Genomic DNA, 25,134 nt, shown 5'->3' with positions numbered 1-25,134 from the left:
TGATTTGCACATCATTGCATTTTGTTTTTATTTACATTTTTCACAGTGTCCCAACTTTTTTGGAAATGGGGCTGTATAAGTTATCATTCTCTCTTTACTACCTTCTCCAGGGCATGCATACTGAAGACTGGTCCATCATGAGCTTTGACTGTTTTCACCAGGAACATGTCCCTCCAGATGCAGATGTCTCCAGTACACGTCCCAGAGAACACCATCTCCTCTGTCCAGCCATATACTGCACACATCATGGTTTCAGTCTTTCCCATGCTGCCCTTCTTCCCTATCAGACCTCCCCCTAGACAAGCACAGAAGTCAGGATAATTTACATGGCTTTCACTACTGCAGCAGTATTAGTTATATCTATAATCAACAAAGTAATCAGAAACTAAAAAAAATTATAAAATGTACTTAACAGACTTAACACACAATTGTTCGTAACTTTACCTGCTTTATGCCAGAACTTCATATGCTTCACTCCAGCAGTGATGAGCTTGTCAGGCATATATGGATTGATTTTAACAACAAATATCTTGTCCTTACTCCCTCTGAAAAAACAGAGAAATATTTAAAGCCCAAAAATAGCAGAAACGCAAACATAAATCTTAATAACATTAGACACGCATCCACAAATACTTTTGTCAGCTCCAAAAAAGCCACAGAGTAAAGCTGCTCTCTGTCATAACAGAGCAGTTTAAAAGTTCACAGGAGCCACTGCTTGGCTGTAATTGAGCTGTCCGCTGTGCCATTTTTACTGTCTACAGAGCGGAGAGAGAGAGCAGAGCGGAGAAAGAGAGAGAGAGCTGGCATCACTGTCTCCCGTTCTGCATTAGTCCCTGTTGCAGAGCGGGCAGAGCAGTGAGCAGTGGCTGCACTGTCAGGCCCTATTTACTTCCACCCGCCTCCCCACCCTCGCTGCCTGCCAGGGTCCTGTAGCGCAGCTCACTCATGCTCTCCACTGCTTCAGAGCTCAGGAACTAACAAACTCACAGTTGCAAGAAGGGAAGTAAGGGTGCATACCATGCATTATCAACCACTATATTTAGTACTATCAATATACTAAAAAATCCAGCATTCCAAGCAAAACATTTTACTCTTAATAAACACTGAACATGAAAACATACATCTACAGTATACTAATTGCAGACTATCAATCTATCAATACCATTTTCCAGAACCAAAAAATGACTGAGATAACTCACTCTCTAAATATACGTTTGACTGATCTATAATTACTGTGTTAAAGATAGGTCGTTGAGTGTGTTTTGACAGGAGAATTAAAGGGTCGCTTCCTCGGATAATGGCTCATGAATAATCTGCACTCATCTGTCATGTGAGAGAGAGAGCAAGGGAGATAGAGTTAAGATGCTAAGACTGCCGCATTAACGACCGTACCCAAACGAGACAGGCCTGAATGGATGAGGTTCTGTTAAAAGGAGTCTGAGTCAATTTCTTAGAGAAGATGCAGGGAGGAGAGTATGTTCTGTATGAAACATATATATGTATATATAAGAACGAATATGATGAATGAGACAGGGTTGCTGCACATTTTTTTAATCAAATTCAGTGCTTTTGAATACATTTTTAAGACCTCAAGAAAGGAAAAATAATTTAATTTCCACCACACAACAATGCACACCAACTCGAATATGAATACATGCTTTAAGACAAGTTCTACTGTCCTCTTGCCCATTGTCAGTGGTCAATTTCTGAACACTGGATGGATATTTTTGTTTGGCTGACAGTTTTGAATTAGTTATTACAGACAATGGCTCCTTTCAACATAGTCTCTATGCATTATCTTAGAATTAAATACCTATATTAGAATAATATAGCTTCAAACTATTTTTAAAATATATTTTGAAACTCTCAAAGCTGATCATATTAACTACTCAGTGCTGTTAGGTATGATATACTTAATACAAGATAACTAACCGGAAGGCTGAGAGCTTTTCTCCTTTCCTCCAGTCCCAGAGAACAATGGTGTGATTATCATCCAGACCCACAGAGGCCAGTCGCTTTCCATCCGCTGAAGAAAGACACACAGTCAGTATCAGCTGCTAATAGCAACGCCATAGCATTGTAAAACATTATGTAATCTGCCTTATTAGCATGTGATCGCTGTAACAATGAAACAAGATGTCACCAGAAACGCATTTTGACAGTAACCAGAGGCATTTAGTAAGGTGCAAAAATAAAATGTAAAATGTTTAAACAGATGATGTACATGACTAAAAAGTACCATGATGCACATAAAGCTTAAAGCATGTTCTCAATCACAGACACGAAGGCATCACACTCCAAGCCTTTTAGAGGCAATGGGTTTAATTTAACACAGTGATCACAGGTTACGCCCAGAACAGGTACAGTCAGTATGTCTGCTACTATTTCCAGCTAGCAGACAGACAGGCAGCAGACAGAGAGCTCACACTCTAATAGGATTGCTGAGGGTGTTGATATTAAAATTGGCTCTGCTATCCACCATTAAGAATCCCATTTTAGAGCTGCAGAAGGTGCATTATATATCATGTTTAGGTGTGTGACAACTCTGTAATTCTCATTGAAATCTATAAGACTAAAATGAAAAAATTACAGATTTAAATCTAAAAATAGATTTAAATTTATAGATTTAAATCTAAACACTAAATGTCAGTCCAAGGTTATAAATTACTATAAGATAAATGATGCAGATTGAAACTGGACACTGTTTACTGTCCCGTTACCTGAGAAGTCAAGTGCACACACTCCAAACTGGTGGAAACCCTTAAGAACTGACAGAGGCTTCAAAAATTCTGTTTCCCAGATGTGTATGGAGGAATCTCTTCCCACCTGTTCAGAAAAACACACGTGTTTGAACCTCAAAGCTTTTAGAAATGAATATGAACTGCAATCAACAAGCATCCTCAACTCGATAGCTAGACAACAAAAACTAACAACTTCCTTGGAGTATGAATAATATCTTTGAAACAAGGGAATAGAAGCCAGATTGCTTAGTGCTGTATGGTTTTAGGGCTTAATGAAGCCAGCTGAGATGAGCCAGAGTGTGAGCATACTTGGCCTGTAGCTACGTAGTCCTTGAGAGGGTGGATGGCCAGACAGAGGATGTCATCGTCATGGCCCAGGTAGAAACGCTGTGTGTTCTGTTGTCTGTTATATACTATCCCCACTGCGGCCACATGGTACACAATCTCCCCAGTCTGAGTGTAGAACAGGTTACTTCTGCAGTCGTAGCCTCGGTAACTGAAACATACCCAGCCAAACAAAGCTGTAAAATTAGCATGAACTGAAGCTCCAACAAAATGAGCACAGTGGGTAAAAAACATTGCAGAATGCTCAGTCAAAAACTTGTGTTTAGTGGTTGAAATATGAAAATACTATATGGCAAAAAGGGCATATAAATGGGTGTGTCCATCAGACTCTGTTTCTTACTGTAGGTATTTTTTATTGAGTAAGCGTAATCAAGTAATTGTGACAGCACTAGTTTATAGTGCTGCTTTAGCCATATGGCAAGTGAGGCAGTAATGGTATGAGGATGGATGGGATGGAGCTTACCCATGGATAAAGTGCAATCTCACTCCACTGGTTGGAGCTCGCTCCCTCTTCTTCATTGCTGCAGCTCGATGCTTCTCCTTGTACTGCTCTTTAAGCTGAGGTAGATCTTCTTTGTAAACCTAACCAGCAGTATTACAGAGTTAAAATGCCACCACATTAGGTATGGATATACATAAAACCAGAATACTAAGACTGGAAAACAGTGCTGCAAAAGGTCCTGGGCCCACTCTTCCAAAAGCATCATAGTGTTAAAACCATCTTAACTGGTAGAGAGAGTGTTCAGTGTGATGCTCACTATTCCGTTTAAGAATGATCTTTGTGCTAAGATGCTTTTGGGAAACCCAGCTCTGTTTTTACATTTATGGTTTATGGCAGATGCTCTTATCTGGAACAACTTACAATTTAATCAATTTACAGAGGGGTCTTGCCCAATGACTCTATAAGTATAGTGTAGAATGCACATCCCAGCAGGGGATTGAAGTCTGCAGTGTAGAGTGCAGAGGTGTTACCCACTACACGATTACAACCTCCACGTTATGTTCATGCAGAAATTTATTTTGCAACGATGGATTCACAGACCTGTCGCCGGTATGTGAGCTGTGTTTCCTGTTCAATCTCTGAGTCCATCTCAGGCACGTCTGATTGGTCAGAATCTGACTCCTCGCTGTTTGAATCAGCCAACATCTCTGTGAGATTAGTGGAGGAAAACAAAAATCAGCTGGGAACGTGGACACTCTGAATACTTGACACTTGTAAGAGCTGTAAATCAACAAACTGGCAACTACAGAATTCCTTGTTACATTAGAACAAACTATTCATCTTTCTTGACTGAATACTGACCCACTGCTCAGCAGCACCATCAGTCAAACTCACAGTGAAAAATGCTGATGGCTGGTAAACAGCACTGCCAAGATGAGTTGTAAAAGAGCCATTAGGAAAATTAACTGCTGTACTGCAATGTAAAATGTGCAAAAAAAGCAACTCTTCTACTCTTAGTGTAGACTTTGTTACAAATGTCTGCAGTGTGGTAAGTGATCACATTAAAGCTTATAAACCTTACAGTCAAATCCTGCAAATATTCCTCCAGTAACAATGAAATGAAATGTTTTATAATCTTACAATTCTGTAATTCTATAACTGCTTAATTGTTGAACTGTACCTTGTGGAGCTATATGAAGAGTTTCTTTTGACTTCCTTTCAGGTACAAATTTCCACTGGAACACTGAATGGTCAGCTCCACCGATACTTATCACCCACTGATAATCATGTGACCACCTTACATTGGTTATATGTGCAGAGTGTCCTAAGTATTTTTTGAACTTTGCACCTTAGACAAATCAAGAAAATATATATTCAAGTACAAAGAAAAAGACAGTACATCAAAATACAAGAGACCCAAATTTAAAAAAGTATAAAATACACCAACCTTTTCTTATGCACGGATATCGTAATAATTTAACTAATCCATAATCATCAGCTGTTACTAAAACTTGACTACTGAAGTTGGCATCTACAGAGTTGATATCATTGATGTCAGAGTATTTGGGCCAGATTCCGTTTACTTCTGGACCAAGAACACATGTCCACGTGGACCACTGGACTAGCTTCAGCTCTTCTCTGTTAGTCACCTCCTTCCCACCTTCACACAGAAACACCAACAACCCACAAAGACGTAAGAGGAGGAGGGTATGTGCGCTAAAATCACAACATTGTGTAGAGAAAACCCCAAAATCGAATGCACTTACTGGGCATTCGGTAGAAGAGCCTCTTGCCGCTGCCATCATTGGTCTGCAGGTATTTGCTGTCAGTGGACCAGTCCATGTGTGTGATAAAACTGAGGGAGCCTACACACTCTCCCACCTTCTTATAACGTTGCACCACACTATAGATGTCCACTGAATTATCATTGGAGCCCACAGCTAGATGAGCCCCATCAGGAGAGTACTTCAGCTCATGGATGGCCTCCTTACGGTCCTTAATGTGCACCACCTCCGTCATGTCCCTGTGGAAAGGTCCTTAATTTAGCACTGCTCACTTTTACTCCTCTATCGCACAGTGCTGCAATTACAAAGTGGCAGTGACAGCTACACTTAAACATTTGAATTTAGTGTGAATATTTACATTTCATGTAATGCTGCATTATATCATTTAATTTAAAATTAACTAACAAAGAGATGTGGCATATATTAGAACCTTAACAGAAAGTCATTCTTCTTTTGGAGTGTCTCCTCTCTGTCAGACTCATGTATCTAACTGACCTGACTCTCAGTACAGTGAAGGAGCCGTCTTTCATGCCCAGAGCCAGGTGAATACCATCAGTGCTCACTGCTGCGCAGCGGATAGGTTCCTCCATGTTACAGCGCGCTATCAAAGCATGGTCTATAAGGCTCCAGATCCTACACAATATACAGAGACAAAAGAGCATGTGAAAAAAAGAACCCATGCACTCTTATTTTGATGTAATAGAGATGTATATAATTGTATGTAATATCTAGGGCCCAAACAACATATGTTTTGGCTGAAAAAATCTGACAATATTTCAATGATGGTTTCAATGATTCATCAGAATCTGTGAGAAAAACAGCCACTAAAGCACCAATAATCACTTTTTGAAATGTGATATAAGAAAACTATGTTCATAAAAAGTGATGCAGTTTTGAACAAACCAAATTAAATTTGCCGGTTAATTTTAATAAACTGGAAGAGTGAAAACTAATAATCATATCAGACAAATGACAATCTTTGAGTAAGGCACTGTTTAACTAAAACTACTGCAGTTTATCTTATTTTTTTCCATATACCCTAAAATTCTGGTAGGTATCATCTTTCTGGTAAATATTATCATTCATTAGAATTTGTAGCTTCTGAAAAATCTGCAATATTCATATCGCTCAGGCCTTGTATCTAGTGTGTGGATTTGGTCAGCTCAGTACCGGACAGAGCGGTCATCACTGCCAGTCATGGCAAGGGGTTTTGTGGGGTGGACAGCCAGGGCCCAGAGCTCGCCCTCACAGTGGCCCTGCATGATAAGGAAGGGCTTTGTGCGGTCGTGCACCACCACCTCAAAGATCTCACTGTCTTGAGTGCCCACCAGGATGTGATCCCCTCTCCAACACACACTGCGCACCGACAACCCTAAAACAAACCCCCAACACAAAAACAGAAATAAAATAAGCAATAAGGTAATTTTTTTAATTACCAAGTTAATCGTGATCCTGGGAGACACTGAAAATGGAACCAGGATAATTTGGAAAAGGCAGGATTGCATGATTACACCAGCTTGACAAATGTTGAAATGACTCAGTGAAATTGGAGGAGCAGATAGGGAGGACCTTAGGAGCTTGTGGACATCTAGACATCTGCAGGGACTATGGTACTGGACATGAATTACAGTGGGACTCTTTTAATGATAACTTCATTAATGTAACCCACCTCTGGAATTTTCACCTCTAGCTACTGATGAGTCAAAGCAAAGTGTGTAAAGGAGCAAAAGAAGAAACACAGAGCACCAATTAACACTGAAACACTGCATAATTATAATTTCAGCTAATGTATTCTAGTGTCTTTAGAAATAATTGAGTTATAATATTTGGGACTATATTTAATAACACCAGTGCCAAAGCTAGAACATGCAGTCGATAGCCAGAATGGGCTGCTAGACTATGCATCACCTTTATATCCCTGGTCTGTTTCCCTGAGGTCGATGACAGTGATGGGTTTGAAGCTCAGGTCCCACAGTCGAATGCAGCCGTCTCTGCCACCAGTGGCAAAGCCCTCTTCACATGCATTCATGCTGAAAATCCCTGACTGCAAAATACAGACAGAGACGCATGAGCTCTGAGTACTGAGGAACTGAACACCAACAAAACCTGCACCCAACACGCATTTCTCCACCACACATTTAGGGCTTAGTTTCACATATAAAATACAATTATGCAATGATCTGTAAAGGTGCACAGAAAAAAATCCTAAAAAAATTTTCTACTCAGCAGCATGCTGTGTCACCTTGTGCCATAACATGAACATAATTTCACTTTAGACTCCTTTCTGGGAATGTGCAGTGATAGAATCGTTAATAAAAACAACACTCATGCTGTTTATGTTTTGCAAACATGATCACTACTGCTGTTTTATTGTTAATCCTTCAGAAGACCTTAGTAATGCTATGCAAAACCAATGGCTTTATTAACTGCTCTTATATATTAAATACATATTAAAAGCTGTTTTTTTTAGTTTTGAGACTCTCTGTAAGAGGAAAGATCCGATACTTAAGAATATCTTTGACACATTTGTAAGTTGTAGAGCCAATGTAAGTGGAAAAACTCACACTGAGATGCACTGCACATATTCTATATGTCTATTGCACATATTTAATGCAAACTTCTTGTTTTAGGACTACATAGTTGTTTCCATGAAAAACAACAAATGAGAAACACTCAAGAGACAGAAGGGCTTTTACTCATTTTGGAACATTATTTCTTTCTGGTACTGCACTGAAATCGTTTCACCCTTATGTATGTGTTATATAGGTTACACCCTATATGTCAAACACAAGGCCTGTGGGCCAGATGCAAAGCAATCCTTAACCCGCAAAATGATTTTAATTCTCTATTATTACTAGCCCGTTTTGTAATGCACTTCACTACAATCCTCAGCATGCACTGCTACATAGTGCGTGCTCCCACCCCCGTCTCCTAACAACAATCTATGGGACAGCGGTCACACCTCAGTTAAACCATACCAGTCATATCACCAAACACACTAGCTGCATATAAACACTTGGCTCAGCAGCTCAGACACTGATCACAAGATTTAATGAACTTGCAGTAAAGAAAAGATGCCAGGTGTCCATATAAAGCACACAGGTATGTTTGAAAGACCTACCTCCTGGGGACATTTTTTTTTTAATATTTTAAAGTTTTCATGTAATATTTCAAGGTCTACTAAGAATGCCTATATTTTGCTGTTGATGTTTTGCCGTATTTGTAATAAACCATGGCCAGTTCAGGTTATAGCAAAATGTTATTTAAAAATTAAATCAAAACACAAGCGCTCGTTCTCTGCCCCAAGGACTTTTTAATATGGCTCTTTTAGGGGTTAAGTTTGACACCCCTGGCTTACACTATACTATAAAGTATTGTAATGGAGCATATAGATCAGACGGATGAGTGCCTTGAAAGTCATGCCACTGAAGAAAGCTGTTTTCCACAGCTAAGAGTGTGTGTGAGTAAATGTCTTGCAGTAGTGTGTGAATTCGCTCAGAGATGAGAGGCATTTGTCATCATCTGATCCACTGGGAGCCAACGGTGAGAACCAATATGACAGCAGCACAAGAACACCAAGCGATAACTATTCCCTAAGGGCCACGTTTCTAATAACTTTCTTTTCCTCTTAGTGTCTTTCTTTCCTTTTCTCTTGTAAGCACTGGCTTAAGTTAACCAGCACATCATAGATCTGCCTGACAGTACAGCTTCACAGAACAAGACACTGCAGAATGTGTAAAAAACAACCGCCAGGAAATGTATCATAGACATCAGCAATGCCTTACAGCCTTGTCATTTCAGAGGATGGTTCACAATCAGCTTCCTGAAAAAGCTGACACAAAACTATGTTACCCTGCAGCTATCAGAGGCAATAATCAAAGCAATAAAAAAGCAGTAGTCTTATCACTACTATACCCCATTTATCACAGTCATGCAGGTTTAATTTTTTTTTATTTTACAGCATAGTGCATGCCTATGTGCAAGCAATTGTGCAGTGCATGTCTAAATCCTCATACAACTGTCTCAAACCATGCTCAGTTAACCCTTTAAAGCCATCACAGAAATGTGGTTATTTCCGCTATTTAATATAGTCTTCTCCATTCATAACGAGATTCCTCAGCGCTGTTGCATTAATTAATTTAATATGTAAAGAAAGTGTTCTAACAAATATATTCTTAGATTCTTAGATTGGCTTTGTGGTTAAATTAGATTTTTGGCTGAGCCTTCGCTTCAGAGGTCACCACAGGAGAAGGAACATTACTGGGACATTACTTACCCCGTGTGCCCCCTGAATGGTCCGTATCAAGTTGACTCCCTTCCAGACATAGATATCTCCATTCAAGGCACCTGAGTATGTGACCTCATCTCTGGCACAAGCCACGCAGAGGATGGTCTGTAGCTCACCTGTCCTCCCAAACACACCACGTTTAGGGGTCAGAGCGTTCCCACACAGACTCCAGAACTGAGAAGAAGAGACAGACAAAGGATGAAGTACCTAACATTTGAAATATATTCTAATTGCTATACTGATTTTTTTGTAATGTTTTTGTAATGATACTTTACCTATTAACAATGGTTAGGTGCTTCCTGAATATGAATTAAAAAAAAACTGAAATCTGAGGCTTTGTAAAATGTGCAAAAAGTACTATAATGGGGGTATAACAAGGTGTAGAAGAACGAAAGCATGACTCATTATGGTGTAAACAACCAGCTGCACATGGTCATGACTAGTTCTGCTCATGAAGAATATGAATCTGTGTGCAACAGCTGGTATAGTATATGTGCATAGATACACATAAACACATCTAGCAGGTATAACCTTCTACAAATAAATTTTACATTTCCCAGAATGCAGACAGATTAGTTCCACTTTTTACAAACCTCAATTCCAGAAGTTGGGACAGTAAGTGAAATGCTAATAAAAACAGAAAGCAACTTATATCCACCCATTAGCACTGTGCAAAATACCTGCAACATATTTTAAAAAAGCTGTGAAAGAAGCATTATTACCATGTATTGCATCACCTTTCCTTTTAGCAACACTGAATGGTTTAGGGACTGAAGACACTAATTAATCCAGTTTTGAAAGTGGTATTTTTTGCCAATCTTCCATTATACAGGTCTTCAGCTGTGCAACCACACCGAGCCTTCACTGTCGTAAATTGCGATACGTTTTCAATGGGAGTCAGGTCTGGACTTCAGGCAGGCCAGTCTAGCACCCCCACTCTCTGATTATGCAGCCATGTTTTTGTAACATGCAGAATGTGGCTTGTCGTTGTCATGTTTAAATAAACACTGATGCCCCTGAAAAACACATCATCTACAAGGCAGCATATGTTGTTTCAAAATGTGCAAATGTGTTTCAGTGGTAATGGTGCCTTCACGGATGTGCGAGTTACCCATGCCAAGGGCATTAATACACACTCCTATACCATGACAGACAACAATCTGGATGGTCCTTTTCTTCTTTGAGTCAGAGAGTACAACATCTGATAGGTTGACTCTATATATGTGTTTATTGTGCATCTGTCCATTTCAGCTGAGCTCCTGCTGTGCATAGTACAATCTTTACTAGCATTTGTGGATACATCCAACCATCACAGTACCACACCAGATTTTAATGCATCGCCATCTGAAGGATTAAAGGTCATAAGTATCTATTGATGATATTATGCTATGCAGAGGGTGAAATATCTAAAATCCTGACTGATGAGGAACTTTGTTATTAAATTGCTGGCTTATTCGCTGACACAATGAGGACCCTCAACTCATTCTCACTCTTAAAGCACTAGGCCTTTCCAGGATGCACGCTTTTATACCCAAGCATGACAGCATCACCTGTTTGAGATGTTTTTTGAGCTAATGATAATTTCACAACATTCCTTGTCTAAAAAATTAAATTAAAACTAAACTGTCCCCATCCCAACTTTTTTGGAACATGTGGCAAACATGGCAATTTCAGAATGAGCTTATTGCAAAAAAAGAAGAAAAAAAAGAAGCTGATAAGGTAAAACAAACATCTCATGTTTGTACTGTTTTTGTTTAAATATAGTCCAAAATTTCACACGCCATCCCAACTTTTTAGGAACTGAAGTCTGTATATTTTATAAATGTTTATGTATCAGCATGTGCAGATAAATATTGTAATTGGCCCACAATTCCCATATTAGCATTCCCAAGTATAACCCACAAACACAGACAAACACCCACACCCACAGATGCACGCACACACGTTTTGTGTTGCCATTAATAAAACAGGTCTTTAAGATGCACAGGCACGATCTGAGCCAGCACTGATAACACACGCAAGGACACTCTGGGCATAACAACTGGCTCATGGGTTTGTGTGTGTGCATTTGTGTGTGTCATTGTTCCAGGTCACACAAACCTATCTGAGAGAACATCATGATTCATGTGTGTGTCTGTGTGTGTGTGTGTGTGTGTGTATGTGCGAGAGTATGAGAAAGATCCATTGCAGAGCACCATTTTTCCAGGTCACACACACCTGTCTAAGAGCGCTCCATGAGAGCAACCGGGTCACCTGTGTATGACCTCATCCCTCCAAGTGTTAAACTCACTGTGACAGAGCTGAGCTAAGAGAGGAATAATTACGCATCCTCTCGTTTAAAGACGGCTATTAGCCATTTAGCCCTCTTGTCAGGATCCTGCTGAAAGCTCTATCAGAACCAAGATTCAATACTATACATATAGTGCCACTTTTGTGAACCTGGATTAAGTTTAATTTTGAACTAAACTAAAATGGTGTTTCACCACTAAAAATGTATTTAGTCTAGGCTTAGGCTTAATCTGAGGCTGTGAAACCTATTTCATATTTTTCTTATTTCAAATAGTTTGCTCCTAACTTTAATCCAGACTAAAACATGAATGTTGTAATAAGGGAGAGTTTAGATCTCAGCTTTCAATGTCAAGATGCTCCAAATACATTCGACTGTGAAGAGCTAAATAACTTTAAAAAGTTGGCAAAGTTAGGAGCCAAGTATTGATTTCTAAATTTTGTACTTTAAATATGGACAGTACAGATGATTCATAATAACTAAAGAAGTTTAATATGCATTCAGAGTAGGTGGCTAAAGCTTCACTAAATAGTTAGAAAGAGGTGAAGAAGAGAAGGTGAAAAAAGAGAGAAATCGAGAGTTTGGTTCAGTGATGATCGTGTCACAGCAGGGCGGATGGTGCTCCAGCCAGGCTGACTGCATTACGTTAGGAAAGCAGCAAGCCTCATTGAATCATAGGCCTTGGGTTTGCAGGTCTGCTCTTTGGAAAAGCTTTTAATGTAATCAAAATGAGTCACTGCTATTTGTCTGCCAAGCCCCTCCACACACTCACACACGCACACGACACCACCGCCTGTTCTCCTAGACTCTCCCTACATTGCGCACACAGAAGACCCTGTCTTCTTCACGCTTTAGCATCACTACCGTTTCATTTCACAGACCTGCAATCAAAATCAGAGTCAAAATCATGTTTATTCGGTATTTAAATTAAAATGCATTAGTCCCAGATGCCATATTCAACACAATTTACACCCATATATCGTACCACAATAAGACTTGATATTCTATTCGTCAGACACTTTGTTCAGCCAACATATTGTCACTGTCATAATCCCATAACCCCATTTTTTTTGTTTGTTCCTTTGTTTTTAGTGGTTTTGAAAACACTAGCCACCTTTATCATTCTGTGAACATTTCATGATGAATTGACCAATGGAAATGCTTGAAAATTACTTGGAATTAAATCTTGTTGCACACACACACACACACACTCACACTCATCTTGTTGCAATAATATAAATTAAAATTAAGATTATTTTATCCAACACATCCCTATTTTCAAGGTTTTCTGATAATAGTGATAACAGCTTATGTCCCATAACAAGTAAACAAGCACTGTGTTTTGTGTTAATACTCTACACAGTCAATCAAAGGCACTGGAAAAGAAAAGTAATAAAGATCACATTGAAAATATGAAAAAATCTAACCTTCTAGTCTAGTCTAAGAAAATAAAAAACCTTATCATTACTTTTTAAACAAGACGTGTCACAAATACTGGCACCACAAGTAATTCTTATAAACAAAATGTAACTTAGGCATGGTCTCATTTATTTTTCACTTTTTTAAGGCCCAGCTGAGTGTTTAGAATGCCTCATGCACTCACCCATGACATTCCTGTTTCACTGGGGTATGAATATGCGGTGACACAAAGGCCAAGTTCCCTTAGTCATTAATCAACATAGGGAAGACTAGAGAATGCACAAATAAAATGAGACAACACGGTGTTAGGCTTCAAAAATCAGGCAATAGCTATGAAATAAAAAGCTACGAGCCTAAAATGCACATACACACTGTTATGGCGACGTTTAAAACAATCTGAGCTATAGTAAATCTGTCTGGAAAAGGTCACAAGTGTATTGCGCCCCCATGTACAGTGTGGAGAATTGTTAGAGGTGCAAACATCAAGGATCACTGTTTGAGATTTGAAGAAAACTGTATCATTTTGTGGTTACTGTGTCTCCAAAATTACAACCTTGATGCCACCTTAATGCCATCAAACTATTTGGAAGGTGTACCAGAAGAAAGCCCTTTCTTTTTTTGGGATTTTTGTCCAGTTATCTCCCCAGTTTAGTCATATTCAGTTACACCCACTAGTTAGGCCCCCCACCACACTATACCACCAGCATTAGGAGGGCAAAGGCAAACACAAGCTTCCCCCAAGTCATGTGAAGCCAGTCAATGCATCTATTTGAACTGCCACTAACGCAATGTCATTGGACATTAGAGGTGGGAATCTCTAGGCACCTCACGATTCGATTTGATTACGATTCAGAGAGCTGTGATGCGATTATAAAACGATTATCAATGCATCTTTTATTTTCTATGCATCATTTCTATTTTCTCACTGTGTGAGGACTTGGTACTTTTAAAGCAAAGTATTTGTAATGATCCATAATGAATTTACTTCCAATATCTTTTATTAATAAATCAAATGGAAGTGATGTGGCAAGTGAACTAGAAGGCTCTCATTCACTGCCTTTGGAGCATATGAGACACTGCTGCCACTCATCTGCGCAGTTACGGTGAAATAAGATCCAGTGGTAATGGATGTCCACGCAGCACGTTACAGCCGTCCTACCCATTTTTAGTGACTTTATAACTTTGGTTTTGGTCTCGTTGCAGAGACGGGGTGGGGGATCGCGGTGTCAGTAAAATATCTACGGGTCGTGTGCAACATAGCGCGAAAGCCCTGTTTCGCAACGACTGAGAATTGCCGTGCAGACTGCAGGTCACATAGCAACGATGCATTATTTTCAACATTTGTGAATCAACTCAGAATCGTTCACGTCCACATCGCGATGCATCTAAGAATCGATTTTTTCCTGCACCCCTATTAGACAGCTTAACACGCTTGGAGAAGAATGCTAACTGCCAGTTCTGTTACATCAGCTAACAGACGCTTGCATTGGCTAGAGAGAGTGTCTGGTATTTACTAAATGTTACTAGAACTTTGATTGGACCCAAGATTTTTCGTCAGATGAGACAGAAAAAGAGCTTTCTAGCAACACACGTGTGCCAGGCACAGAAGGAGGTTTTAAGGGAAAATTTGTCTGTCATTGTTGGATCTTCCAATGATCAAAAACCTTTGTCCAAAATGGTTCACTGACTACAGAATCAAGCTTTCGACATGGCTATCCCAGTACCCTGACCTAAACCCCACTGAAAACCTGTGAGGTGGTTGAAAAGAAGAGTCTAAAAGAGAAGACACAGGACCCTGAGGGATCTGTAGAGATTTTGTATTCATGAATGATCTCAGAATCCATGCTCTGTATAGACAGGTTTCTGTGCGAAGTCATCACAGAGATGCGCGGGCAATTAGAGGGCAGAATGCAACAATCGGCAGAAAGCAGCTCTCCTCATGGCATAGAGAAATAATCACAATGAGTTGTTGTGCAGTAAACTGCATCAACTGTAGAGAAGATGGCTGGACAATGTTTAATATCTGGAGGGGATCACATTCGTTTGCCAAACACCACAGAAGATTATGGATCCAGGCCATCAAAAGAGTGGACTGGGGTCTTGACGGTCTCAAAGGCAGTAAGAACGTAGTTTTAATACTGGTAGCATTTTCTGTCACAGTGATTTAGTCAAGGCTGAGGTCAACTTCCTATTCACCAGTTTCTTGTTCGAATTTTCCCATTCCACTTTAAATGGTGTGGGCAGTGGCCTGAGGCACCAGAATATAACTGCTGTACCATTTAAGATGGAACAGGAAAATTCAAACAAGAAGTGAATAAGAAGCTGACTTCAGCTTTGTGTGATTTAGGCTATAAAAATATCATACCTACAGTTTTATGTAGACCTCTATCCATAAATATGCGCTACGGCATAACATTTCGACAAGGTTGCACAATTCGTCAGAACACCGGTGCATTTCTGGTTGGTAATATTAGCTAGTTAGATAATGAGTAAGTTAGCACTGTGTCTGATTCATAGCAATTACAGCTAAACTACATAATATTGGTTATGTTCAGTACACCATAGCCTAACTAACTGGCCAACTAAATTATCTGTTTACTTAACTTAGCAACACTTACGATACCAACATACTCCTGATATTGGACAGACAGGCTTAACAAACAACTACACCAGCTATGTTGGGCAAAATTAACAGGACACATCAGCAAGCTATGAAGCTTTTTGTGATTTGAATAGCTCCTATTAGCTGAACAGCAAACTTAATAGGGACTTGCGGATACAGATAATCAACTATTGTTAGCTACATTTTACATGACTTTATACTAATATGCAAATGAAACACAAACAGATCCAACACTGAAATGACATTTTATTATTGAGTCAACAAGAATTTACAAAATCTTTGCTGTTTACAACAGTTGACTAACATTACAAATCTGTGACTAGCTAAGTTACCAAAGCGGTTTTGCCCCCTGGCCGTGCACACACCCGGTAATGTTTGTAAACAGGAAACCCATCTATTCTCTAAACTAATCAAGCATTATATTAGAGGAATCATTGCTGTTATGCTAGCAAAGTGAGATTTCACAAAGTACTAAATACAGGGGCTAATAATGGTGAAATGTGGTTTTGCTAAAAATCTATTTTATTGGTTTTTTTTTTGTATTCTTGGAACAAATTTATTTCCAGTTAGGTTTATTCGCATATTTATTTTCAGTGTGAGATTGAGCTACTTAACCACATAAAAATTTTTCCATGAGTTTTTTTTTACCCATTTTTTTACCAAGCCAATAAATATGGAGTATACTGCGTACTGTAACTGAATAACCCACCATACAGAAGAACTGAATAAAACCAAACTAGTCCACAATTACTTCACATTACTAAATCAAGTATATGTTTGCATTGCAATCACACAATTTAACAGACATAGAATTACACTAGTGGCTCCAGAATTGAAGCAAAGAACATTAAGAAAGAGGAGTGTAAAGATGCAGTCTCTACTCATTGAAGCTTAATGCACTGTTGCACTGAGACTAGAAAGCAAATGTGTGCGCATGTATGTATGTGTTTAAAGCACCAACTAGACATAAATCCCACACACACACAAACACACACACAGATACACACCCCTTCACTGGCTGTTAAAACAGAATGTCAGTTAACAACCTCCTCTGCTAAATAATCTAAAACTCAGCAAAACCAAGTTCATCTTCTAAAACTGAATACACCACACACGCTGTCTTCAGTTACTCTAGTAGTAATTATAGCATAGTAGTGCAGGCTGTTTCACAAAGCCTCTGTGTTTCCCTATGGTTGCCTCCAAGTGAGGGAGGGAGAAAGAGAGAGAAAGGGATTACTCCAGGCTAAATCTCCTGCATGCATTGAGTGCTATAATCGCTGACTGAGCACTGGCCCTGGGAGCAGATGTCACATGGTCCAGAGGGGAAAGACTCAGGAATTATGTGGAACAACTGCTGCACTGTCCTAGCACCGTGGAAGAGGAGGATTAGAGAGAGAGAGAGAGAGAGAGAGAGAGAGAGAGAGACAGAGAGATAGAAAGAGAAGGGTTTGAGAGAGCAGCGCCTACGAAGCAAAGCTATGGCTGGATCTGGATTAGCTGGATGGAATTTGGAAATTAAGAGAGGGGACAAGCAGGGGAAAAGAGAAAGAGATGCTATTTAAATGAGGATGTACAATATGTGTTTTACGTTCTTTTATGGCTTGAATTTTAAGCTATATTCAAAAATAATTATTAAGCAAAGCAATCAGTAAAACACACGTCACTTTGTAAATGCATGAAGAGAAAAGAGGCAGTCATGCATAAAAAATGAATGAAAGACACTTAAGTGACCAGAAACATACACACACATAGGTTTGTTACACTATGTTGGTTTAGAGTTAGATCTACGGCCCGTATTTATTTTTATATATATTTATCTGTCAGAAATTTTCTAAGCGTAATCCTAAACTGAACCCTAAACTTAGCCTCAGTAACCAAGAAAAAAAATAAATGTTTGTGCTCCTTCAGTTAAAAAAAAAAACAGTCCCACCAGGATCTTAGCAATATTTGCAGCAATAAAACTGTAGAAATCTGTGACTATTGTGAGCCTGATGTTTCTTTAACTTGTTTTGAATGTGGCCTAGTAAGTCCTAGATAAAGGAAATTATGTGTACCTCAGAATATTAACTACAAAAATCCTAAAAAAAGTTAACCTTGTTCACATATGTACAGATGATATGTAAAGAGGATTCAAAATGCATCTTTATGACATTAAAAACATATTTGAAAAAATATTTATATTGCATTATCATGATAATATCGTAAACCGTGACAAAAGGTACACACACACACACACACACACACACATACACACTATTTTTTTCACTTACAGATGACAAAAATAGATGCAGCTGTGTATAATTTAGATGAAATGACATCTCAAAGTGCTGTCATCTAAAGTGACTTGTGTTTGGGACTGTATCTCCAAACCGCTGTGCTCTCCTCTGAGAGGACCGCTTGGTGAAAAACCTTACAAACATGAAGCTCCTTCCATATAAATCCCCATTATTCTAGTGTAAAAATAGACAGTGCTTGGGAGCGGCTCACTGCTGTCACCACTGTTATTTGCCAGTGTGAACAGCTGAATTAAAGGAGCTGGAAAGGCATACAGCACTTTGCTCTGATCCTTTCATTGGAAGAACAGCAGAAGCTGAATCAGCAAAGCCTTTTCAAAGCCTACCAATCCCTCTTATCATAAACAATCACTTCTCAAGTCATCTGAATGGGACAGAGAAAAATATATAAGATGATATGACTCTTTCTTCACCCTGTTACTGGACTGAAGATGATTTTTTCCAGTTATTTGAATAGAGGAACTGACATACGACATAAAACAAAGGCCCAGTTCAACCCTTATACAATAAGAGCATAAGCACAATTCGACCTTTACACACAAAGTGCAAATCACTGAAACATACCACTTTCACTCACAGAAGTGTTCTTCATTTACACACTAACATCTCTGATAATCCTGTGATTTATAGTAGAGCTCAGAAGGATCTAATCAGTCTTTAACAATGTGTTTCATTTGGTGAAAAGAAACATGTTGAGAAGAGATTACATGACTATGAAAATAGTGCTTGATTTTGACAGATGTTTTGCAGTGGGTGCAGGTTTGGAAAACAGATTCTAGGGGAATAAATTCAAGTGTGGCCAACTAGGGAAAAACTGATGTCCCAAAGAAAAACAAGCAAACCTTAAAAAAACATCAGTTTAAGCAAACTAAACAACATTTTATAGTGTAATTAAATCAAAATATTAAATGAAAAACTCTCGTATGTGGTTGCCAGTTAAATTTCGCATAGATTACAAAATTCTTTTACTGACATATAAAGCTCTAAACAGACTCGCCCCTCAGTACCTGAGTTAACTTCTCTCATGCTATGAACCAACACGCTTACTCAGATCAAAAGGTGCTGGCTTACTATTAGTACCTAGAATTAATAAAGTTACATCAGGGGGTAGAGCCTTCTCATACAAAGCCCTCCCAACTCAGGAATAATCTTCCAGTCAGTGTTCGGGACGCAGACACAGCCTCAGTCTTTAAGTCTAGGCTAAAAACTGACTTGTTTAGTCGAGCCTTTGGTAATTAGCTTTCCCTGTTAGATAAAAGGTGCAGATCTGGGGGTTCATGGATATAGAATATTATGGTAAACTGAGAGTGTTGGTGCTGTCGTCCCACTGCTTTCATGCGTTCACTCAAGTTTGCTGATGGTGAAGCGGAGGGACACTGACATCTCAGCCTTATCTCTCTGTTACCTTTCTGGTTTCTCCCTTTTAGTTAGGCTGTAATAACTAGACCTGCCAGAGTCTGTGCTGCACTCTGTTAATACTGTACTCTGTGATCAGTGACTCTTTACAGAATTAACACTCTGTGTGTTTTCCTTTCTTTGCCGAGTTGAACAACTCCGCATCCTGTGCGTCTGATGCTGTTGCTTCCTCTGCCTTGATCGGGTGCCCTCTGGACCGTTTTGACCATCACTGAGCTTCACGCTGCACAATGCTGTGCAAACCTCACCCTCATGAACTGACCCTCGTGATGATGCTGCTGCTGCTGCTGCATAAACTCAAACTATCTAATTAACCATTGCTCCACCTGTTTTTCCCTGTTTTGTATTCTAATATTTTATACTAATGCTGTTTGCTATCCGGTGTCGACCAGAGGAGGATGGGTTCTCCTTTTGAGTCTTGGGTTCCTCTCAAGGTTTCTTGCTCTTAGGGAGTTTTTCCTTGCTACTGTCACCATTGTCTTGCTCAAGGGGGCTTGAACCCGGATTTTTTGTGACAACACCTGTTGTAAAAAGCACTATATAAATGAACTTTGACTTTGACTTTGATCAGCAAAACACACACTTACACGCCACCACCACCATATCAGTGTCACTGCAGTGATGAGAATGATCTACCATCCAAATAATACCTGCTCTGTGGTGGTCCTGTGGTGGTCTTGACCAAAGAATGGGGTGTAAGGGGGCTAACAAAGTATGCAGAGAAACAGATAAACTACAGTCTGTAACTGTAGAACTACAAAGCAGGGGTCAACCAGTGATCAGCCCAACTGTTAATGGGAGTCGATATTCAACATTTTTACGATTACTGGAATTGGTACTTGAACTTGCTTCCTCGCAGATAACAGCTCTTTTTGTTATGTACGCGCATATCTGACCCAACTATGATCAAAAACATACTTCTGTAGTCTGGCTGAACGTCCGTCTCACAGCGTTACTGGATTGCTTGCAATGTGTATGACTCATCGAGTATAACCAACCAGCACTCCAGGGATGTGGGAATAGCTAAGTAGTACTTTTTGTACCTAACTACAAATTTTTGTAGCTAATAGCTATAGCCACTACAGTTTTATTAAATGTAGCTAATAGCTGTAGCACCTACAAATTTTTGTGTCGCTATAGCGATAATTTTTGCTACAATTTCGCTACAGGCTTCAGGCAATCCGCACAAAATCTGAACCATACAGCGCGGTCGTTAACTGGGCTGGTGGAGATTGTTTAATCCTGACTGAGCCGCGGACAATTCGAGCAAATGGTCACACGCTGGCCCCACGCTCTGATCACACCTTAATAGTAGACTTAGCTCAGGGGTCGACAACTGAAATGTTAAGAAGAGCCATTTTGTCCTTTCAACAAAAATTAAACCACCTTGGGAGCCACAACATTTTATGTCCATTGAACCATGTTGGCTGTAAGTATGTTTCAGTATGTGCTAATGTGCTAGTGTAGGCTAAAAGTATAAACGAAAATGCATATTTACTTTGCTTTGCTTTAGCTCAATTGTAGGCGCTTTTCTCACACCTCTGTCAGGAAACTTTTCCACAAAAGCGTTTCTTGTAAAATGTCTCTCAATGTTCGACTTTTTACAAGGCTGAAGTCGTTTCTAATTCTCCTACTTCTCATTTGAATTGTCTCGTTCTACTGTAAATGGTGCCTAGGACGACAGACTGTACTGCGCCATTTAAGGTGGAACGGGAAAGTTTGAACGAGAAGCTGGTGAAAGAGATGCTGCAGCCTCGTGACCTAGTGTTTGTCAGTTTCTCATTGCAGATTAAACGTATCAGGAAAACCAGCTGGAGTGCTTATGAATGCAGATAAGTCCGTTCATCTCCAAATTATTGATGTTCATCGTAAATCTTTCTCTTTGCCATTTCGTTAGCTACTAGCTAGGCAAGATTGTTATTATCTGTGTTGCTATGGTGACCAGCATTCTGTGCGTCAGTCTTCAGTGTTAAAGGTTGGTGAATTATTAGTTATGCGTTAACTCCAGCGTTTAAGATCATTTATTGTGAAAACTGTGCAAAGGAGGATTATGTTATTTTACCTAAAAATCGAGTTCTGCTGTGGAGCTGCAACAGCTCTGCAGCAGTGAAGAGATTATTCAGCTGTGCAGGCCTGATTCTCACCCCAAACAGAGCCAGGATCAATGATGATAATTCTGAGGCTAAGTGTTGCTGATGTTTAACAAACGACTATTACTGTCATGTCTGGATTTCCTGCTGAAATGTTTAAATTGGAGCAGTTTTATTTCAACAGTTGACAATGCTTCGCACTAAACTGTTTGGTTTGTATACAGTTATTTTTGTTCATTTTTGTTGGGAAAAACCTGGAATGATTGACTTTGCCTTTACTTAGTCTGAATTTTTGTCAGATTTCACGCCTTTGGTTGTGTAAATTTGATTGTTGGTTACACTTAAACTTACTTTTTGGAGATCTTTTTGTATATTTGCAGCTTTTCAATTGTATGTTTCTTTCTGGCTCACGACTAAATGCAGTGTCTTGTTCACACTTCCAGTTGGGCTTAGCTAGAAAGTAGTGCACTACTTTTCAAAAAGTAGCTAAAAAGTAGCCATTACTTTTTCTGGAAAAGCAGCTAATTGTAGCTAGCTACAAATTTTGGGAAAGTAGCTAAAAAGTAGCTAGCTACTAATTTTTCAGTAGCTAGCCCAACCCTGCCTGTCTCTATGCCTATGTAGGTAGAAGTGTGGACCATGTGTCATGGAGTGCAGACCTACAATGCTTTTTCAGTGGGTTCAACGCGTTCGGATTATGTGTATCTATAGCAGAGCATCAGTGGGTGGCCAACTACGCAGACAAACAGTAAATTATTTGTAAAATCATAACTTTTTACGTTATACACAATTTCTGGTCATTTTCATCTCTATTTTGGCTTGTTAAAAGTACAGACGGCTGCAGCTTGCTACTTTTATCACTCTGCTTAGGCTAAATAGCCCGTTTCCATCAAATCATGCAGCAATTTTTTAAAAGCCAACCAGAATACATCTCATATATTCTAAACGTCCAATTACTGCTTGTTATCACGTGAAATAAATTTTTGATTCAACAATAAAATGAAATAAACATGCTAACAGTCATGTATCCCCACTGTTGCTTTATTATTGCATGATGTGTGCCCTTTCAACAATGTCAGTGACTCATACTACATATTTGTCTTATATAGAAATTCTGTACATGTAATATATTTGTATAATTTTTTGAATTTCAAGTTTGAATTTTAAGCAACCTTTTTGAGGTCAGTTTTTCATACAAATGCCATTGACGATTAAACGTCATTCAGAGCTATTTGTTTGTATTTATTGTCTTCTTTTTAAAGATAACTTCAAAATGTTTATGTTACTATTTTTGCAAAGTATACTGTTTAAAGCTCAATACACTTTATTTTTATAATGTTCTAATTCACTTGGTGTAAGTTGTGTATAAGAGTTGCATTCTTGTAAATTTTCACACTACAAACATCAAATTTATGGTAAATGAATATCAGCTCCAAATATTGGTTATCAGAGTCTGTGATTACTAATAATCGGCATCGGTATTGGGCCTGAAAAAAATCATATCAGTCTACCCCACTACAAAGTGCTCCTATACGGTAAGTGAGGCTGATAAAATGAACAAAGAATGTAGATGCAAGGAGATGTGCTCAATGAAGTAGTCGGTCAGTGTAATGGCGTTTTATCTCAGAGATTAAGTTAATAAGAAAGAAAGTGACAAATATACTCAAGGTTTAAATCTTGTAAAACGAAATGAAAATTACCAAAAGAATGAGAAATAAGCAGTACCTTGATATGTTTGACTCCACAGCTCACCAGCTTGCTCTGCTGATATAGGTCCCAAGATATGTCGAATATCTTTAGAAAAGAATAAATGAACAAGAAACAGTTAGATGTGATAACAGAATTATTATGTTTAAAACCATCAGCGTATACCTGGGACCATTATTTGGGATGCATAATAACAATAGATTAAAATTCTATGCTAATTTGATATGAACATGAAAAATTATCTCCATAAACAAGTATCCAAAATCTTTGTCTATGAGTGTGAGTGCATGTGTGTATGCATATATAGACAGAAAGTAAGATTATGCTGAGAATACAATTAGCTGTGCAGTGCTGTTCACGCCCAGTACATCACCAGAAATTCATTTCATAAATGCAATCTCAGACGATGCCATCTTGGACTCAGACACTTAATCAGCACTAACTGGTTTATGACTGTCTTTGTGGCTGTAACGTATGAGAAATGACCCATGGGATGCATCTAGTGAAACGACAGTGGACATATTGCTTTGTCTGTACTGTGTGTGTGTGTATGTGTGTGTGTGTGTGTGTGTGTGTGTGTGTGTGTGTCCTTACCCTGTCTGTATGACCAGGAGCAGCAGCCAGCACTTTCCCTCTCCTCCAGTCCCACACGCAGATTGTGTTCTTGGAGTCGAGGCCCACAGACACCAAACACTGCAAGCCATAATAGATAAACACAGATCAATATACCCATGTATCCTCTATAAACAGCTGCACCTTTGACGAACATTTTGATACATTTCAGCGCTGTACCTCCACTCCATCAACTCTGCTGTGTTTATTTCCAACTCAGACACAGACAGGCCCCCATTACATAAGTCAGTGTGCTGAGGTTTCCTTCCAGAACGGCTCCATGCTGAATCAGTACAAAGTGAGGTGCCTTTAGTAAACTAACTCATGTAATGCCTTTGATACATTTATAAAGTGGAGATTGGCTAGAGGCACTTAGGGCTTAAGAGACAGCATCTCTCCCACTCCCTCTGCTTTTCCATCTGTCTAGGTAAAAAAAAAAAAGCTGATAGCAATTTCCTCTTCCTGCTCTTCACAGTCACCGCCTCCCTAACATCGCTCTGCTGGGGGTGACCAGCCCCCCTGGAGAAAGCGGGGGGTTATTCTCTCCCATAAAACCACAGCTAGCCATGAAATATTGATCTCAGAAATGGGATTTTTCTCCTGTGAGCAGTAAGGCAACTACGAGAGAATACATACCGAGTTTGTATGGATCCCTGTGGGCATTTAAGCACAGACATCACTCTGCTGTTCATTGTTAGGTAGAAACATTTTGGCTTGATCGAATATCCACCTCATAACCTACTTTTGACGTGCGATGTGTAAGATTCAATATCACAGAGAAGTATCACAATGAAAAGGTCTCCCTTCTATTAAATGGGGATGAGGATGGGGTAGACTAAAGTACTGAACATTTCATATCAGGAGAGTAATGGTAATCTGAGAGACCCACAGCTTCTCTTATTATTGATTTGCCTATAAAACACTTGCTCTGTGTCTATGGATAAGCAGAAAGTGCTACAATTATTGAATGCAGGGACTCCCAAGTGGCACAAATGGCTATGGAGGTTGCATCCTATCAACTGTTATCTGAAACTGATTCCTTGTGCCGCCGTCTATTAGTAACTCTTTCTCTGAAACACTGTAGGC

General features: G+C 39.2%; 1 protein-coding gene across 4 annotated transcripts in view; it reads right to left on the bottom strand.

Annotated features, from left to right (window-relative positions):
• Nucleotides 1-25,134, bottom strand: part of eml5 (EMAP like 5) — a 73,716-nt gene that overhangs the window by 19,147 nt on the left and 29,435 nt on the right. For all 4 annotated transcript variants that reach the window (XR_005008538.1, XR_005008539.1, XM_036593266.1 and 1 more), the window contains exons 3-18: nt 24,031-24,129; nt 23,455-23,523; nt 9,589-9,774; nt 7,221-7,356; nt 6,483-6,684; nt 5,808-5,945; nt 5,295-5,551; nt 4,976-5,188; nt 4,709-4,876; nt 4,129-4,235; nt 3,550-3,668; nt 3,051-3,237; nt 2,721-2,826; nt 1,933-2,026; nt 445-545; nt 102-295 (exon numbers count right to left, since the gene is read on the bottom strand). Coding sequence is in view for 2 of the 4 variants with exons in the window: in XM_036593266.1 (XP_036449159.1) it covers nt 102-295; nt 445-545; nt 1,933-2,026; nt 2,721-2,826; nt 3,051-3,237; nt 3,550-3,668; nt 4,129-4,235; nt 4,709-4,876; nt 4,976-5,188; nt 5,295-5,551; nt 5,808-5,945; nt 6,483-6,684; nt 7,221-7,356; nt 9,589-9,774; nt 23,455-23,523; nt 24,031-24,129 (2,376 nt within the window). In the remaining 2 variants the exon portion in view is untranslated. The remainder of the gene's footprint in view (nt 1-101; nt 296-444; nt 546-1,932; nt 2,027-2,720; nt 2,827-3,050; nt 3,238-3,549; nt 3,669-4,128; nt 4,236-4,708; nt 4,877-4,975; nt 5,189-5,294; nt 5,552-5,807; nt 5,946-6,482; nt 6,685-7,220; nt 7,357-9,588; nt 9,775-23,454; nt 23,524-24,030; nt 24,130-25,134) is intronic.

This window comes from Colossoma macropomum, unplaced genomic scaffold (assembly GCF_904425465.1).
Source record: "Colossoma macropomum unplaced genomic scaffold, Colossoma_macropomum, whole genome shotgun sequence".
Classification (NCBI taxonomy): Eukaryota; Metazoa; Chordata; class Actinopteri; order Characiformes; family Serrasalmidae; genus Colossoma; species Colossoma macropomum.
The sequence above is the reverse complement of the archived record's forward strand: the minus strand, read 5'-3'. Positions and strand labels throughout refer to the sequence as shown.